The sequence below is a fragment of the Oncorhynchus masou genome, chromosome 29 (assembly GCF_036934945.1).
Source record: "Oncorhynchus masou masou isolate Uvic2021 chromosome 29, UVic_Omas_1.1, whole genome shotgun sequence".
Classification (NCBI taxonomy): Eukaryota; Metazoa; Chordata; class Actinopteri; order Salmoniformes; family Salmonidae; genus Oncorhynchus; species Oncorhynchus masou.
In genome coordinates this window covers 67,154,773-67,173,278 of record NC_088240.1, presented here as the reverse complement: position 1 = coordinate 67,173,278, position 18,506 = coordinate 67,154,773, and the positions used below count along the sequence as shown (strand labels likewise).

At 42.9% G+C, this 18,506-nt stretch overlaps 1 protein-coding gene across 6 annotated transcripts in view; it reads left to right on the top strand.

Annotated features, from left to right (window-relative positions):
- The window catches only part of LOC135520356 (growth factor receptor-bound protein 10-like), an 85,384-nt gene that overhangs the window by 19,369 nt on the left and 47,509 nt on the right, over positions 1 to 18,506 (top strand). The window contains exons 1-4 of one of the 6 annotated variants that reach the window (XM_064945836.1): positions 3,617 to 3,723; positions 3,992 to 4,051; positions 5,796 to 5,869; positions 15,124 to 15,217. In XM_064945836.1, coding sequence (XP_064801908.1) covers positions 5,867 to 5,869; positions 15,124 to 15,217 — 97 coding nt within the window. In that variant the 5' untranslated portion in view covers positions 3,617 to 3,723; positions 3,992 to 4,051; positions 5,796 to 5,866. Of the gene's footprint in view, positions 1 to 3,602; positions 3,724 to 3,991; positions 4,052 to 5,795; positions 5,870 to 15,120; positions 15,218 to 18,506 lie in introns of those variants that run through there. The other 5 variants (XM_064945835.1, XM_064945839.1, XM_064945838.1 and 2 more) reach the window with 5 other exon arrangements.

Sequence of the window (18,506 nt, the reverse complement as noted above, 5' to 3'; positions counted from 1 at the left end):
TTTCTGTTCGTCACATGTCTGTGGAACTTGTTCAGTTTATGTCTCAGTTGTTAAATCTTGTTATGTTCATACAAATATTTACACATGTTAAGTTTGCTGAAAGTAAACGCAGTCGACAGTGAGAGGACGTTGTCACGCCCTGGTCTATATTTATTATGTTATCTTCATTTATTGAGTCAGGCCAGGGTGTGACATGGGTTTATTTGTAGTGTGTTTCATCTTGGGGTTGTGTGGGGTGTATAGATTAGTCCATGGCTGCCTGAGGCGGTTCTCAATCAGAGTCAGGTGATTATCGTTGTCTCTGATTGGGAACCCTATTTAGGTAGCCTGGGTTTCACTGTGTGTTTGTGGGTGATTGTTCCTGTCTATATGTTTGTTGCACCAGTCAGGGCTGTTTCGGTTTTCGACGTTTGTTGTTTTGTATTGTTCGTGTTTCGTCAATATTAAAGATGTATGGAACGAACCACGTTGCATTTTGGTCTGATCCTTATTCCACCTCTTCGTCAGAGAAGGAGGTAGAAGAAACCCGTTACAGAATCACCCACCACAAACGGACCAAGCAACGTTTCAACGGGCAGGAGCCACAGGAGAAGCAACAAAGGCAGCAACAGCGATCACAGGACTTCTGGAATTGGGAGGAGAAATTGTTCGGAGAAGGACCCTGGAATCAGCCTGGAGAATATCGCCGCCCCAAAGAAGAACTGGAGGCGGTGAGAGCTGAGAGGCGCTGGTATGAGGAGGCAGCGCGGCGACGCGGATGGAAGCCCGAGAGTCAGCCCCAAAAATTTCTTGTGGGGGCTCAGGGAGAGTGTGGCAGAGTCAGGAGTCAGACCTGAGCCCACTCTCCCTGTTTATCGTGAGGAGCCAAGGAGGAGACCAGAACCAGTGTTGGAGGTGAGCGAAGCAGAGACTGTGAAGGAGTTAATGGGGAAATTGGAGGAGAGAGAAATGAGGGAGTTGCTGTGTTGGTGCTTTTTGCATGGAATTCGCCCGACGGAACGTGTCAGGGATTTGATGGCACCTGGGTCTGCGCTCCATACTCGTCCTGAGGTGCGTGTTAGTCGGCTGGTGAAGTTGGTGCCAGCCTCACGCACCAGGCCTCCTGTACACATCCCTAGCCTTGCACGTCCTGTGCCAACACTGCTCTCAAGATCTCCAGTACGCCTTCACGGTCTAGCCCATCCTGTGCCACCTCCACACACCAGCCCTCCGGTGGCAGCTCCCCGCACCAGGCTTCCTGTGCGTGTCCTCGGCCCAGTACCATCAGTGCCAGCACCACGCATCAGGCCTACAGTGCGCCTCGCCTCTCCTGTGCTGCCGGAGCCTCCCGCCTGTTTAGCGCTGCCAGAGCCTTCCGCCTCTACAGCGTTGCCGGAGTCTCCTGCCCGTTTAGCGCAGCCAGAGCTGCCAGTCTGCATGGAGCAGCCAGAGCTGCCAGTCTGCATGGAGCAGCCAGAGCTGCCAGTCTGCATGGAGCAGCCAGAGCTGCCAGTCTGCATGGAGCAGCCAGAGCTGCCAGTCTGCATGGAGCAGCCAGAGCTGCCAGTCTGCATGGAGCAGCCAGAGCTGCCAGTCTGCATGGAGCAGCCAGAGCTGCCAGTCTGCATGGAGCAGCCAGAGCTGCCAGTCTTCATGGAGCAGCCAGAGCTGCCAGTCTGCATGGAGCAGCCAGAGCTGCCAGTCTGCATGGAGCAGCCAGAGCTGTCACTCTGCTTGGAGCAGCCAGAGCTGCCAATCTGCTTGGAGCTGCCAGTCTGCATGGAGCTGCCAGTCTGCATGGAGCTGCCAGTCTGCAAGGAGCTGCCAGTCTGCAAGGAGCTGCCAGTCTGCAAGGAGCTGCCAGTCTGCAAGGAGCTGCCAGAGCTGTTAGTCTGCATGGAGCAGCCAGAGCTGTCAGTCTGCAAGAAGCCGCCAGAGCTGTCAATCTGCATGGAGCAGCCAGAGCCACCAGTCAGCATGGCGCAGCCAGAGCCGTCAGTCAGCATGAAGCAGCCAGAGCCGTCAGTCTGCCAGGATCCGCCAGTCAGCCAGACTCTTCCAGATCTGCCAGTCAGCCAGTCTCTTCCAGATCTGCCAGTCAGCCAGACTCTTCCAGATCTGCCAGTCAGCCAGACTCTTCCGGATCTGCCAGTCAGCCAGACTCTTCCAGATCTGCCAGTCAGCCAGACTCTTCCAGATCTGCCAGTCAACCAGACTCTTCCAGATCTGCCAGTCAGCCAGACTCTTCCAGGTCAGCCAGACTCTTCCAGATCTGCCAGTCAGCCAGACTCTTCCAGATCTGCCAGTCAGCCAGACTCTTCCAGATCTGCCAGTCAGCCAGACTCTTCCAGATCTGCCAGTCAACCAGAATCTTCCAGATCTGCCAGTCAACCAGAATCTTCCAGATCTGCCTGTCAACCAGACTCTTCCAGATCTGCTAGTCAACCAGACTCTTCCAGATCTGCTAGTCAACCAGACTCTTCCAGATCCGCCAGTCAGCCAGGATCTGCCAGAACTGCCAGCCAGCCAGGATCTGCCGGATTCAACTGCCTGGCTGGGCTTCCTCTTAGTGCTGGGCTTCCTCTGTCCCGAGCTGCCCCTCTGTCCCGAGCTGCCTCTCTGTCCCGAGCTGCCCCTCTGTCCCGAGCTGCCCTCTGTCCCGAGCTGCCCCTCTGTCCCGAGCTGCCCCTCAGTCCAGTGGGGTTCTGGGTGAGGACTACTAGGCCATGGTCGGCGGCAAGGGTGGACAATCCTAGGACGCGAGGAGGGGGGCCTAAGACATTCATAGAGTGGGTTCCATGTCCCGAGCCGGAGCCGCCGCCATGGACAGGCGCCCACCCGGACCCTCCCTATTGTTTTGATGTGCGTCCGGGAGTCCGCACCTTAGGGGGGGGGGTTCTGTCACGCCCTGGTCTATATTTATTATGTTATCTTCATTTATTGAGTCAGGCCAGGGTGTGACATGGGTTTATTTGTAGTGTGTTTCGTCTTGGGGTTGTGTGGGGTGTATAGATTAGTCCATGGCTGCCTGAGGCGGTTCTCAATCAGAGTCAGGTGATTATCGTTGTCTCTGATTGGGAACCCTATTTAGGTAGCCTGGGTTTCACTGTGTGTTTGTGGGTGATTGTTCCTGTCTCTGTGTTTGTTGCACCAGTCAGGGCTGTTTCGGTTTTCAACGTTTGTTGTTTTGTATTGTTCTGGTTTCATCAATATTAAAGATGTATGGAACGAACCACGTTGCATTTTGGTCCGATCCTTATTCCACCTCTTCGTCAGAGAAGGAGGTAGAAGAAAGCAGTTCCAGACGTTTCTTTTTTTGCTGAGTTTATGTGGGTTAAGATGTGCTCTGTGCTATATTAGTGTCCACTGTTCTGAAGCATTTTAGTTTAATTAACGTCAGTCATGTGCTATATTAGTGTCCACTGTTCTGAAGCATTTTAGTTTAATTAACGTCAGTCATGAAGCTAGGCTGAAGAAGGATGTTAACTCAAAACGTATGTGTATGATATCCTTGATACAGTAAAAATACTTGTAAAAGATCATCAAAAGCTTTTTTACTGTGGATGCTTTAGCTACATTTTTGCATGTGTAGTTTCATTAATCTCTCCTGTTTTCTTTTACAGGTTCTTGCACCATCTATCAAAAGTGAATGGGAAAACCCGAAGAACAGAGATTGATAAATAGCTCCATAGCATGGCTGTAGCCGGATGTCCAGAGTATTTTCTACACCATCCAAATTATCAGGTAAATAATGCACGTCTTTTACTAGACGTTGTGTACCATCTGTATTTCAGTACATTGACCTCTTTGTCTTTGTTCTTGAGTGTTCATGTGTAGATTTCAAATGTTTTCATGTGCCAGAGATATCAATTCATTTGGAATAGCAATTACGAATGTTACAATTGCTCTCATTTACTACTGTGATGTTTTCTGTTAAAACATTTGGCTTAGACCATAGTTTAACCACACCATCTATAAGACCTAGCTTCAAAAATGATTTGTTTTCTTTCAGTAACTTTGAGCGTTTACTTGAGCCTGGCTGCAGGGCCAGTTGGGCGGGGTTTTCACTTTTGTGAGTATTCCATTGGTACTTTTTCACAAGGCAAGTTCAAGCAAGCACAACTAAAGTGTTAAAAGGATTTTAAATACTATTTGAACCCAGGTCTGCCATATTTTATAAGCTCTTTATTAGCTGTGGTAATATTATAGTGTTTGCTGAAGCAGCCTCATTTGGGATTTGTAACTCTTATTTACACAAGTCATAAACGTAAAAATAAAAATAATAAAACGCTCTATATGCATCTAACATATGGACCTGTATATAAAACTATACATGGAGGGGTTAGGAAAAGACTGTTTGAACACACCCAGTTCCCCTGCTATAAGCCCTCCCTCACCCCAGAGCCAGAGCCAAGGGAAGGCGGGAGAGAGAAGTAAAAACCAGAGCCCCACTCTCTCAGCTGGGCCGTAACAAAAAAACCTTGCTGTGAATGTACCTGTCATGGCCAATAGATTTAGTGGCAGAGCATGAATGAAAACAGAAGAGCCAATGAATGGCAGTGGCGTGGACGCACATTCCTTTGGGCTGAATACATTGATGGTGATTCACATGGTGCCTGGCCCAGCATGGGGAATCTGGACCCGTCGTAAGACCGTCAGCAGTGGTCTCAATCAACGGATTAAGCGGATTGTTTTAACCTTTTTGTTTTTACATTGTCTGTTTCCACGTGCAGCAGTTCAACCCCAGTCCAGTGGGAAATAGACTATCAATCAGCCTGGTCACCCGCCCTGTAGAGTAGAGTTCAACCCATCCAGCTCTAAAGGGCTATTTAGGAAGCCTGTGCTGTGGGGATTTTAGCTTGTCATCCACCACCCACCTTCTCCCTTGGGCTTTCATTGTGGTTAAGGCTAAAGAATAGAATATGAATAGGCTATGTCCACTTGTCCAGTATAAGACACACTCGTTTAGTCATGCAGCTAAACACAAAGTATCTCAACTTGCTTAACAGTTCCTAGAAGTAGCTATCCTATGCATCTGATCTCTTCCTCGACGGGCTCATTCACACTGTCAGTTTTTTAATTGGTAAATAATGGGCAGAAACAGCTTCTTTATCCTGTGGTTATATAACTAGTAAATGTTATGGGATTCTGGGCTCAGCTCCAAGGCGGTGTTGGAGAGAGAGCGAGAGAGAGCTGGGTGAACTGACTGGAGGTTTGCCACAGCACTCCAAGGTTGGACTATTGAACTGGATTTTATATGGATGGAATTGTCTCAGTTTTTGTACTTTCAATTAGAACTGAACCAAAATCCATATCGCAATAAATTGCATGAATTGATGCAATAACGATAAATAGAACTCTACATTTTTTTTTATCCTTTAAACTACTACTAGTTTGATGGATATTGTCCCATTAAAAATCACCCATGTTAGGAAACGTATATAACTTATATATATTTAAACGTATATAACTTCACATTTAGTAGTATAGTAGTATAGGCTACTTACAGTAATGAACGATATCAGCAGAAGTGATGGATCATTTCTGGTTTATCGTCCCAGCTCTACTTTCAATGAAACACTGTGTGAAAGGTCAGGTGTTTGTAGTCCTGTTATGAGTTTGTGCTTATGGTCTGGGATGCCAGTGAAGGAGAATTGTATATTCTGAGTCATGTTCATTAGTCACCAACCAGAAGACAATGGTCAGAAACATTGAGGGTCTAGACAAAAAAGTAAATTTTCTGTTGCAAAAAGTTTTCAAGCGTTTTACGTTGCGTGCCCTAATGAACAGAAGTCTGGTTTTTCTTTGTTTGGTAGATCTGGAGGGTCGCATCATGTTTCCATGTTGGGTCAGTCAGTGATGGATCGATAGACTTCTGTCATCAAAGATGGTACAGTATATAATAGTGCAGTACATACAGTGGGGTCTGAAATGATTGACACCCTTGATAAAGATGAGCAAAAATGACTGTTAAAAATAAATAATTAAAATACTAAACTATATTGTGATGGGGAAATTATATTATTTTTTACTAATACGATTGCTCAAATAAGAACATTTTGTTAACCAATAATAATTTTGACACCCCTAAATATTATTCTAAATACAGTAGCAATGACTACATCAAGCTTGTGACTCTACAACGTTGTTGGATACATTTGCAGTTTATTTTGGTTGTGTTTCAGATCATTTTGTGCCCAATAGAAATGAATGGTAAATAATGTATTGTTTCATTTTGGAGTCACTTATTGTAAATAAGAATAGAATGTTTCTAAACACTTCTATATTAATATGCTACCATGATTACAGATAGTCCTGATGAAATGTGAATAATGATGAGTGATAAAGTTACAGAAGGTCAAAGATCACAGCTTGATGTAGTCATTGCGTGCTAGGAATATGGGACCAAATACAACACGTTTGACTACTTTATTTGTAAAAATCTTTAGGGGTGTCAAAAATTTTGCCCCCATAATTGATGACATGTTCAACAAAATCTCTTTCTCTGAGCAATTGAATTAGTATAAAATAATAAAATGTCCCCATTTTTTGGAACATACAATGTAGCTCAGTATTTAAATGATTTATTTTCTATTATTTTATTTGATCATCTTTATCAAGGGTGCCAGTAATTTGGGACCCCACTGTCATTGATGTAGGTCACCGTGTAGGGTTATGATCTTTAACAGTTCATGGACACATGAATTGCGTTCTCGCTCTTGGTTTGCTTCTAATAGGTCTTTGGGTCACAGTGTCTGTCGAGTTAAGGTTATTGATCCCCAGAGGGGTGACTGGGTTTTGCCACCAGCGGCAGACATACAAAGCCAGTGAGACAGTTACGTGAAGGTTCACTGGCGGTGCCAGACATACAAAGCCAGTGAGACAGTTACGTGAAGGTTTTACTGGCGGTGCCAGACATACAAAGCCAATGAGACAGTTACGTGAAGGTTCACTGGCGGTGCCTGACATACAAAGCCAGTGAGACAGTTACGTGAAGGTTTTACTGGCGGTGCCAGATATACAAAGCCAGTGAGACAGTTACGTGAAGGTTCACTGGCGGTGCCTGACATACAAAGCCAATGAGACAATTACGTGAAGGATCACTGGCGGTGGCAGACATTTTTCACCGTGGAAGTTTTTTTAAAGGAAGGACTGTCCAGCCAGCGATCCCAGTTGATTGGTGTTTATTCTGACCATAGACACAAGGAACCACATTAGATGGCTGTAGATTTGTGATTCCTCGCTTGCATGTCAATATCAGACGGGGTATTTTGTAATCAAACATCATAATAACAAAACAAAAAAACAATAAATAGAAGTACCTGACAAATACACACAAGGAAGCACATTAGATGTGCAGGACAATTGTATGTTGATGCTTGTAGAGTTGTGATTTGTCTGTTAGCATGGAAATAACGTACCGTTACAATTAGAGCATGCTAGCTAACTCGCTCTTACAGCAAATACATACAAAAGCACATCCCAGGATGCCCCCAATATCTAACAGGCACCGTACACATTTATACATCAAGACATGTACATAATGAACTCGTACACATTGTAAATATGGAAATAGAATAAAGTGTTTTAGGACGTGACCTACCAATTGCCTGTCAATATCAGACTGGGAAGAATTTACGTTTGTGATCTCCCGGTATCTGAAAGCATAACCAATGGTATAGTACCTATCAATATGTAAATTCAACCAACCAATGGGAATACATAAACATTGAATACATATTTCTGCAGTGTCAAGTGGAAACATAACCAACCCTGTTACACAAGCAAAATACACTTGACTTCAATACATCCTCATAAACGTTCATAATGTTACCTGAGAAGATCCTATATATGAGGGGATACATTCCATAGCTTACTGTTATTGTAGCCAGGCTGCCTTGCTAGATACTAGCTCATTTTTACGACTCTGCAACAAGTCAAGTGCAACAATTTTGAAACTGTCTGTCTGTTGGTCAGATCTCTCTGCTCTTGTCCGCCTGTAACCGCTGTCCTAGTAAACAGTCCAACCTGGTCTCTCAAAAGGTCAAATGCTTTTACAGGTTGAGGGGCTTAATATGACAGTAGAAACAAGATCATAGGTCCAACACAGCCTAATCCAGCCTTCCAGGAATCTAAACTCAGACCATCTCCTGTGCATGAGGCGCTTTGAGGGTGCTTCACACCGTTAATCATGTTAGAGTTCAAAGCCACAGAGCCGCTCTGACTATTGTAACATATGTCCGCTACTCGAAAACAGCCAATGCAATGAGGTTTGTAAATATGTAATAATGAACCATCGGACTGTGGCTGCTACACAGCTGTGGACTTAGTATTGAGCTCAGGAGTCTGTGTTAAATAGTATTGTGGTTAGTTTAATGTTTTAGTGTACTGAATAGACCAGGCATATTCCTTGGAAACAGAGGTTGGCCTACTTGCTAAAGTAGTTTCCATTTGTCAAGATGGCTTACTGTTTCAGTTTATACTGACTGTAAAATGTAAATAGGATTCCGTGCAGGCCTAAACTCTGAAGAAAATAAGTGACATTTAAAGATGCTCTATGCAGAAATTGCTCCGCCATTTCCTGGTTGCTACAAAGGGTACCACTTTACTTGACACCCAGCATCATAACACGTAATGACACGGTCATAACCATGTCATAACAGCTGACATAACTTGTTATAATATGGTCATAACACTGTCATGACGCATATTTAGACCTGTTGTGACATATATTGTGTTATCTTTTGGCTGGTTATGACACCTACATACAGTGTGTCAAAACCTACCACACACGGCAAAACATTCCATTACACCATAACTTACATGTCAACATTATGTTTATGCTATATATATATATATTTTTAAATTGACAATTAAAATTAAGTGATTGTAATTGTGCACATATTGATGTCAGACATGCACCTACACCAATGCTGTGTTGCTGATGACTGGAATGAATGCAGCAGCAGAGTTTAGGAGCAGGACAAGACACCCTCTTTTTGACTGATATACGGGCATGTACAGCATTATTATGATGGTCATAATGCTTCTTGACAGTGTCATAAAATGTATTTTGTTAGTCCAGTTGACCCAGGATGGCCATAATGCTTCATGACAGTGTTATGAAAAAAAAATATATGATGAGAAACGCATGACTGTAAAGAATTCATTATAACAACTAAGGATTTAAGAAACAAACTTTCAAACGAAAGGAAATTACTTGAAAGGGAAAAACTAATTTGAATAAAGGTGGGTTTTGACACTTTTATGTAGGTGTCATAACCAGCCATAAAATAACGCAATATATGTAACAACAGGGGGAAATATGTGTCATTTTTTTCTTTATTTAACTAGGCAAGTCAGTTAAGAACAAATTTTTATTTTCAATGATGGCCTAGGAACAGTGGGTTAACTGCCTGTTCAGGGGCAGAACGACAGATTTGTACCTTGTCAGCTTGGAGATTCAAACTTGCAACCTTTAAATTACTAGTCCAAAGCTCTAACCACTAGGCTACCCTGCCGCCCGATATTATGACAGGTTATGTCAGTTATGGCCGTGTCATAACGTGTTCTGACACTGTGTCAAGTAAAGTGTTACCAAAATAGTAATAGTTTCAGTTTATGTGACAAAACAAGCAAGTATAGTGTAGATAATCATTGTACCATCTAAACTGCTGTGAAATATATTTGTACACCAGCTGTTTGAAGCTGGTGTACAAAACTAAAGTAAGACACAAAAACTAAATTTAAGCAAGGGATGCATAGACATAGTGCACGTAGATCTGCCGCTTCTTAGACTTGCTTTCAATGAGGATGATAGATCTATAACTCACATTTCTATGTGAATTCGGTCAGGTCGCCCAAAAAGTGACATACTGCAGCTTTAAACAATTCAAAGAATTGAACTGCCTAGAATACGATTACAAAATCTTTATGGAAATGACAGGTTAAATACAAGTTTGGCAATGTGAAACAGCACATTTTCACATTGCTCAAATAAGCATGAGTCCAAGTTCTGCAGAGAGAAATATATGTGTAGGTTAGCTATAGGTTTATCATTTGGTCGGCAGCTATGTTGACTCTGTTTGTGTCCCGAATGGCATCCTATCCCCCATGTAGTGCACTACTTTTGACCAGGGCCCATAGGGCTCTGGTCAAAATAAGTGCACGACGTAGTGAATATCATGCCATTTGGGACACAGGCTCTGGCTTCACGCTGCTGTAGCCATTAAAGCTGATCTTATTCCCTGAAACACATCAGTCTTTGCAGAGCAGTACATTTTTTGCCTTGAGTTTTATAGGTGTTTTTAGAGTGAATGAAGTGGGGATTTTTCTGGCAGAAGCATATGGTTTTCTGTTCCTGGAAGTCAAGCTTTTTTGTTCTGGTTTTTCTTGGAAGTAAATAGGGAGATTCAAAAATCTGGTTCTTTTACTTTATTTTTGAAACACTGACCGACAGGAAAGGTTTGGGTTGAGCTGCGTTTGTTGAATCAGGATTCATTTTAGGCATCTAGTGGGTTACATGACAAATGTGCCCTGACTTGTAAAAGAAGGTCAGTGTTTCTCTCTCTCTCTACCAGAGAACCCCCAGAGGAAACCGTAGGCTTATCTACATAAACATACAGCAATAAAATCTGCTATTTAAATTGGTATTTGACTTTACCATGATGTTGCAGGGCTAAGTATCCTACTGAATTAGGCTACTAGACTAGGAGTTTGACGTCAGCTAGCAGTAGAGTAGGCCATTTCACCCTAGCCTCTAATCCACAATAGATCCATGCACTTGTATTTAGGTTAGCATGCAATGAAATGTAACTCTATGACAATTGGACCACTTATTGTTTTTATTCAGGAAAGTTAAACAATGTGACTTTTGAACGTAATAGAATGACCAATGGAAGTTCAAGGTGGGAGAAATGGTGACCTTTTCTGGAATGTGAGGTAGCATTTAAATGATCCTTAGTGTGAGGATTATGCTGCTTTTATAGAGCGCTAGCATTTAGGAAATGCCTCGTGACTGTTATTAATGCGCTATGCAAAAGCACAACATCAGTTATTGAGGAAAGTGAACCAGTGTTGAGTATTATGAATACGCCTACCAGAGTAGAACCTAGGCCGAAACATGAATAGGCCCCGACTTGTTCAGTGAGGTAGCCCTGCATGTGGAAAGGGGCTGTGTTTATTTTATACTGTAGTGGGTGTACTGGGTGTGTTAGTGCCGGACGATGGCAATACAGGAATGACATACAGTAGCCTACTGTATGTACTTAACAGCTGTTAGGCTATTCTATATCCACCCAGTACTGTGGAAACAAATAATAGGCCACGCCTACTCTCATTCTCGTTCTCTCACTCTGTGTGTCTTCAAAGAGACAAAGCACAAATTGAACTCTTGATCTTTTTACTTAATTATGTAGGCTAATAAGGAACTCAAATTGCTCTCAGGGTGTTTAAGAACATTCTATTCTAATAGACTAGCCTTGACGAGGACTGTCAGCAAATCAATCGTTTTTATCGCACACAACACAACAGTTATTTTTTAAACCGAAAGCATAGTGCTTCTTCTTAGCAAAGCCCCATGAAGGACCCATGTGTGATTATACTGTCAGGCACTCCCCTTTCAACACCGCAACCCTAACATTCGTCTTGTCTTGACCTTGTTCAAACCCCTAACCTCAGCCTGAACCATACCACTGTCCCTGTTCTTAACCCTTAACCCTGACCTTATCTTGGAACCTACTTTAGTCCTGGTCCCATATCTGCCTTATATCTGCCCCTTTTTATAAACCTGACCCCAACTTTACTATGACCCCTCTCTACGCACTAACCCTGGCCTACATTTGAGTTTGTGGCAGAGTAGATCATAGAAAAATATGAGTTATTTCTATGGTGTAGAATGTAGGTGGCCATGTTTTGAGATAGCATCACTAAAACAAAGTGTTGTAGTTGTACTTTATCTACCGCTATAAACCCAACATATAGTGGTTAGGTCAATAGCTTCTTCTCGGAGTGTCTGAATTGAGCAGGTGTTCGTTTCCAACCCCATGTTAATATAGAGTAGTAATACTGTTGGAAGACTTGGCTGAGAAGAATTATCCTGTGGAAGCCAACAAATGTTGTCCTAGTCCTATTAAAACCTTTCGGAGCATGATACCGGCGTGCAGATTTGGGTGGGGCTCACTGGAGCTGAACCCTGGGCTCGCTGGGACTGGCATACATGGTTGGCCCCATCCCAGTAAGAATGTCACTGGCTTCAGCCATTTGGGGGGTGGGAGTCAGTCGGGGCTGGGTGGGTGGGATCAGTCACGCTCTGATAACTGGACCTTTAGCCCTGTCTAGTCTGGTGGTGTCGACCATGTCCAGACACTTTGCACTGGGATTAGTTTGGAGTCAGGAGGACGAGACTGGAGAGGGCCACCACTATACTGCTGCTGCTTTTTCTCAGTGAGTTGATTTAGATCGTATTAAAAACCGGTTTCAGTTCGAAGGGTTATTATTACGCGGCCTAACTAAGATTGTGTAGAGCTTATTTATGGAAGTGGGCTCCTTGAAGTTGTGAATCATACTTACCGAGGGTCGACCATGAAAACCGGTGTTCAAAATGATGGAAGAATGTTCGAGCCACAACAAAACCATTTTGTAAATCATATTACCTCTCTCACTGAGGCATTATAACAGCTACAGCTTTTTCTGCCGCATCAAAAGAGGTCTTGGTGGGTGGGTGTGTGTGTCTGTGTGTGTGTGTGTGTGTGTGTGTGTGTGCGTTCGTGCGTGCGTGTGAGAGCATCCTAGCAAGCCAAACACAGCAGTCCACCACAGTACATTCTGTTCCCGCGGCATGCTGTGAGTGCTCCAATCAGTGCTGGCATTATGGATCTCCCACACTTATTTTGTAGTGATTTATTATTCTTTTAATTGTTTTTGTCCAAGAAGACAGTGTTCTCTGGGAGCATGTGTTTCTGTGGGAAGCCCTCTAATCGTGAGATCTCTGCTACTCGCTGTTTTGGCCTACATCTGAGGCAGAACAAAGCAATAAAGAAAACAACTAGCCTTGCTATAAAGAAAACAACTAGCCTTGCTATAAAGAAAACAACTAGCCTTGCTATAAAGAAAACAACTAGCCTTGCTATAAAGAAAACAACTAGCCTATCTACCGAACAACTAGCATAAACACTGGGGAGAACTCTGAACATTGGCTGTCAACGCTGTGGTTCACCCGGCCGATCGCTTTTCACACCTGTACTATCTCCTCTGGACACCGTTCTACTGAACACATTCTATGGTTCTACTGAACACATTCAATGCCTGGATTAATATCCTATAGACCGAAAAACGAGTCCTTCTGCTGTGGACTAACAGGGAAAGCAGACCGGACAAATTTTGTGCGCAAGTGTTACAATATAAATGAACGTGTCCATGTTATTCACTCATTTTATCCAGGCACATCGAGTGCCTGTGTTGCCGAATGCTAAAATACGCGCAGCAATATTCTCATTGGTTTTCAAAAGCATACAAAGCATACATGCTTGAAAGATGAAAGAGGAGAGTTAATCAACGATAACTAACTAGGCTTCCCCTTTTATCTGTGGATTAATCATCGGAGAATATAAACACACGATTTTGTATGACTCCTGATCAAAACTTTACAAAGATCCAGCAAAAAAAGGACCATATGCATTTCAGGTTAAATAACAACCCCAATGTTCATCTCCTAGGACCAACTAGCTAGCAACAGCTTACTGCCACAGTAACTGCTTCCTAGGCCTTGACTGAAGACAACAGCTTACTGCCACAGTAACTGCTTCCTAGGCCTTGACTGAAGACAACAGCTTACTGCCACAGTAACTGCTTCCTAGGCCTCGACTGAAGACAACAGCTTACTGCCACAGTAACTGCTTCCTAGGCCTTGACTGAAGACAACAGCTTACTGCCACAGTAACTGCTTCCTAGCTTGAAGACAACAGCTTACTGCCACAGTAACTGCTTCCTATGCCTTGACTGAAGACAACAGCTTACTGCCACAGTAACTGCTTCCTAGGCCGACTGAAGACAACAGCTTACTGCCACAGTAACTGCAGCTTACTGCCACAGTAACTGCTTCCTAGGCCTCGACTGAAGACAACAGCTTACTGCCACAGTAACTGCTTCCTAGGCCTTGACTGAAGACAACAGCTTACTGCCACAGTACTGCCACAATGAAGACAACAGCTTACTAACTGCTTCCTAGGCCTTGACTGAAGACAACAGCTTACTGCCACAGTAACTGCTACCTAGGCCTTGACTGAAGACAACAACTTACTGCCACAGTAACTGGGAGGCTCGCGAGTGGCGCAGTGGTCTAATGCACTGCATCTCAGTGCTAGAGGCTGTGATTGGGAGTCCTATAGGGCGGTGCACAATTGGCCCAGCATTGTCTGGGTTTGGCCGGGGTAGGCCGTCATTGTAAATAAGAATTTGTTCTTAACTGTCCTGCCTAGTTAAATAAAAACTGCTTCCTAGGCCTTGACTGCAGACAACAGTTTACTGCAACAGTAACTGCTTCCAAGCCCTTGAATGAAGACAACTGCTTACTGCAACAGTAACTGCTTCCTAGGCCTTGACTGCAGACAACAGTTTACTGCAACAGTAACTGCTTCCAAGCCCTTGAATGAAGACAAATGCTCACTGCAACAGTAACTGCTACCTAGGCCTTGACTGAAGACAGCTTAGCATGTAGTCTTCTTACTCAATCTAGAAGCTGGTTCTAGTTCATTAGTCTCTTTGCCATAATCTCACATCCAGCCTAAAACATGGGGTGGTTGGGTGGAAGAAGAGGCAACTTGGTATGTCGCCTCTTCATGGTAGTGCCCCGCGCTGCTCTGAGGGGATGCTCTGGTTTAGAAAGGCAGGAGAAGAGCCAAGTCTAGGCCTGTACACACACATAAACGCACGCTTGGGCGTACACGCACTGCAATGAGATTGTGTTGTTTTTTTAACCTCATGATTGACCAGATTGATACTGCATACAATACGGTCTTAACCAAATGAATGTTCCTCTGCATGTTAGACTAGATAGACAAAGACAAACCCAGTGTTATGATGTGATGCTGAAGTTGTGAATAAACTCTTTTGGCATGACTGCTATGTTGGCTTTTTTCTCAGCAGGACAATGTAGACCGAGCCTCCAATCACAGACCAGCAGATCTAATTGGGCCGAGTTTCCAGAAGTCAACCAATCGGAACTCTCCAAACCATCAAGGTTCGTGTTCTTAGAATGTCAGTACTTAGAACATGGAAATATTCATTTGATAATTGTGTCACTGCTCAAATGATTTGACAGATGTAGACTAGTTATATGGTGTAAGTGTTGATGGTCTGTCAGTACATTTCCAGAAGTAGGATGTAATATATTTGAGGCTGCATAATTGACCTCAGAAAACAAAGACAACTGTTTAATAATATTAATCATAGTTTTTTGCTCTGAGATACTAACGTCACTAGCAAGATTATGTTCTGAAATGCAGCCTATTTGTATTGGAATTGCAGCTTCAGACGATCCTTATCACATTGTTAATTCTCAGATCTGAGATTTGCGCTTCTCATTTTCTGTATTACAGTTTATTTGTGTGTGTGTGTGTGTGTGTGTGTGTGTGTGTGTGTGTGTGTCTTTTCAGTGTTTGTGTGTGCATGCGCGCACGCTTTGATATGGGTGGGGGGTTACTAATGACGCGTTTTATGGCAGAGGGCTCCGTTGCTCATTAAGTTCAGATCAGGATGTATATTCTGGGGCTCTTCCACTGTAAACATTTCAGCTGTTCATAGGGGGATTTGTAAAGACATGGGGTGCCATTATAATTAAGCTTTCAATCTAATTGTGCTATACAAATTTCATCCATGATAATCGGAGCATGAGATTTACGCACAATATTGCCCCAGCATGGGATGTAAAGCTTGAAGGTTTTTGAACTGTCTGGTAGTGGATGAGAAAGCTTGGTGCTGTCGTGGAAATAAATGGAGCAGAAATTACATTTGACATTTCTTTACTGTCAAGGGAGAGCACTGCACTGGAATTTATGAATGGGAAAACAGATAATAATTTTCACAGTGATTCAAATGACAAATGATCTATAATAATGTGAGAGTTTGGGTAAAATAGAAAAGAATGCTTTGTAAAAAATATATTTGCCACAAAATGTTTAATATGTGCGAATATGAAGATCAGATTGAGGGAATAAAATAATTAATCATGGATTGCATTGATAACCATTGTATACTTGAAAGGCAACTGTTCATGGTTTAAACCGTTGAAACTATATATTTCAACATTGGTCAATATTATTGATATAGAACCTTTGTTAACGCAGTGTCTAATATCCATATAGGGATGGGCATTTACATTTTTTGTTTTAATTGTTCGAGTATCAAATAAAAGACAAACAATATCTGGAAAACAAATGTGTGAATTTACAGTTGAAGTCGGAAGTTTACATACACTAGGTTGGAGTCATTAAAACTAGTTTTTCAACCACTCCACAAATTTCTTGTTAACAAACCATAGTTTTGGCAAGTCGGTTAGGACATCTACTGTGTGCATGACACAAGTCATTTTTCCAACAATTGTTTATAGACAGATTATTTCACTTATAAATCACTGAAAACAAAGTCAGAAGTTTACATACACTAAGTTGACTGTGCCTTTAAACAGCTTGGAAAATTCCAGAAAATGTCTTGGCTTTAGAAGCTTCTGAAAGGCTAATTTACATAATTTGAGTCAATTGGAGGTGTGTACCTGTGGATGTATTTCAAGGCCTACCTTCAAACTCAGTGCCTCTTTGCTTGACATCATGGGAAAATCAAAAGAAATCAGCCAAGACATGAGAAACTATTGTAGACCTTCACAAGTCTGGTTCATCCTTGGGAGCAATTTCCAAACGCCTGAAGGTACCACGTTCATCTGTACAAACAATAGTATGCAAGTATAAACACCATGGGACCACGCAGCCGTCATACCACTCAGGAAGGAGGCACGTTCTGTCTCCTAGAGATGAACGTACTTTGGTGCGAAAGGTTAAAATCAATCCCAGAACAACAGCAAAGGACCCTGTGAAGATGCTGGAGGAAACAGGTACAAATTTACCTTTTTCCACAGTAAAACGAGTTCTGTATCAACATAACCTGAAAGGCCGCTCAGCAAGGAAGAAGCCACTGCTCCATAACCACCATAAAAAAGACAGACTACGGTTTGCAACTGCACATAGGGACAAAGATTTTACTGTTTGGAGAAATATCCTCTGGTCTGATGAAACTAAAATAGAGCTGTTTGGCCATAAAGACCATCATTATGTTTGGAGGAAAAAGGGGGAGGCTTGCAAGCCGAAGAACACCATCCCAACCGTGAAGCATGGGGTGGCAGCATCATGTTGTGGGGGTGCTTTGCTGCAGAAGGGCCTGGTACACGTCACAAAATAGATGGCATCATGAGGGGGGGAAATTATGTGGATAGATTGAAGCAACTTCTCAAGACATCAGTCAGGAAGTTAAAGCTTGGTCGCAAATGGGTCTTCCAAATGGACAATGACACCAAGCAAGGAGGCCTACAAATCCGACTCAGTTACATCAGATCTGTCAGGAGGAATGGGCCACAATTCACCCAACTTATTGTGGAAAACTTGTGGAAGGCTACCCGAAACGTTTGACCCATGTTAAATAATTTAAAGGCAATGCTATCAAATACTAATTGAGTGTATGTAAACTTCTGGAAATGTGATGAAAGAAATAAAAGCTGAAATAAATCATTCCTTCTACTATTATTCTGACATTTCACATTCTTAAAATAAAGTGGTGATCCTAACTCACCTAAGACATGGAATTCTTACTAGGATTAAATGTCAGTAATTGTGAAAAACGGAGTTTAAATGTATGTGTAACATACAGTGCCGAATTTATCAAAACGATTACAGATAAAAAGTTCTAATTGCTAAATTGCCCCATATACAGTACCAGTCAGAAGTGTATCATTTTTTATTTTTTTAAACTATTTTCTATATTGTAGAATAATATTGAAGACATTGAAGACTATGAAATAACACATGGAATAATGTGGTAACCAAAAAAGTGTTAAACAAACCAAACTATATTTTTGATCCTTCAAAGTAGCCACCTTTTGCATTGATGACAGTTTTGCTTCACCTGGAATGCTTGAAGGAGTTCCCACATATGCTGAGCACTTGTTGGCTGCTTTTCCTTCACTCTGCGGTCCAACTCATCCCAAACCATCTCAATTGGGTTGAGGTTGGGTGATTGTGGAGGCCAGGTCATCTGATGCAGCACTCCATCACTCTCCTTCTTGGTCAATTAGCCCTTACGCAGCCTGGAGGTGTGTTGGGTCATTGTCCAGTTGAAAGCAAATGATAGTCCCACTTACGCAAACCAGATGGGATGGCATATTGCTGCATAATGCTGTGGTAGCCAAGTGTGCCTGGATTTCTAAATAAATCAGACGGACAGTGTCGCCAGCAATGCACCATCACACCACCTCCTCCAAGCTT